The sequence below is a fragment of the Mesitornis unicolor genome, unplaced genomic scaffold (genome assembly GCF_000695765.1).
Source record: "Mesitornis unicolor isolate BGI_N332 unplaced genomic scaffold, ASM69576v1 scaffold47316, whole genome shotgun sequence".
NCBI classification, from domain to species: Eukaryota; Metazoa; Chordata; class Aves; order Mesitornithiformes; family Mesitornithidae; genus Mesitornis; species Mesitornis unicolor.
In genome coordinates this window covers 2,762-3,619 of record NW_010192746.1, presented here as the reverse complement: position 1 = coordinate 3,619, position 858 = coordinate 2,762, and the positions used below count along the sequence as shown (strand labels likewise).

The window sequence follows — 858 nt, the reverse complement described above, 5'->3', positions numbered from 1 at the left end:
TCTGGCCATGCTCTGGCCAGTCTCTGGCCATCTTTGCCATAGATTTCAAAGCTGTGCTCTAAATTTTGGGACGTTGCCGCCTCTGTATTAATCGACACGCAGCTGGCGCAAGCCAGAAGCTTTTAATCATTATATTTTGCATTAATAATGCAATTTATAACTGCCATAAAAACTTCAGTCCCAGTACTGGCTGCTGGTGATGGTTAAAGGAGGTGGAGTTGGGTTGATTCCGAGGGGGATTTTTTCAAAGTAACTTTCTTCTCATTCTGTTTTTAGCCAGAGGAATCTGCTGCACCTACCTCTGCTGTCACTTCTGGTGCCTCGACTCCTCCAACTGTTCCCGAAATGCAGAAGAATTTGACGCAGGAGCAGCTGATCCGGCAGCAATTGCTTGCGAAGCAGAAGCAGTTGTTGGAACTTCAGCAAAAAAAGTTGGAGCTGGAGCTGGAACAGACAAAAGCACAGCTGGTGAGTGGGGCAGAGACGAAACTCTTGGAGTTGGGGCTCTTTTTGGGGCAGCGTTTCGCTGTTCTGGTGACTGTACGTTGCTTTTTTCCTCGTGTTAGGCAAGTGGTGTAGGATGAGAGCAATGCAAGTTGATCCCGGGTTCCTGGATGGTGTTTGTTACCTAGAAACTTGAAAAAATTACACTTAAAATAGAGGTTATGTAGATAATATTCTGAATAATATATAATTATATATTGTCTGTAATAAATATTAATATATATTAATGTGCTTTATGTAAAATAGATATCATAGATAACTGTCTTGTATATGCCAGATATTTAGTGTCTGTACCAGATATTTAGTGTCTGTACCAGATATTTAGTGTCTGTACCCGATATTTTGTGTCTGTAC

The 858-nt window shown here is 41.6% G+C and overlaps 1 protein-coding gene across 1 annotated transcript in view; it reads left to right on the top strand.

Moving 5' to 3' along the window:
• The window catches only part of LOC104542770 (pre-mRNA cleavage complex 2 protein Pcf11-like), a gene marked incomplete at both ends in the record, with an annotated part of 6,375 nt that overhangs the window by 2,975 nt on the left and 2,542 nt on the right, over positions 1-858 (top strand). Inside the window, one exon of the mRNA XM_010187197.1 lies at positions 277-468. Coding sequence (XP_010185499.1) covers positions 277-468 — 192 coding nt within the window. The remainder of the gene's footprint in view (positions 1-276; positions 469-858) is intronic.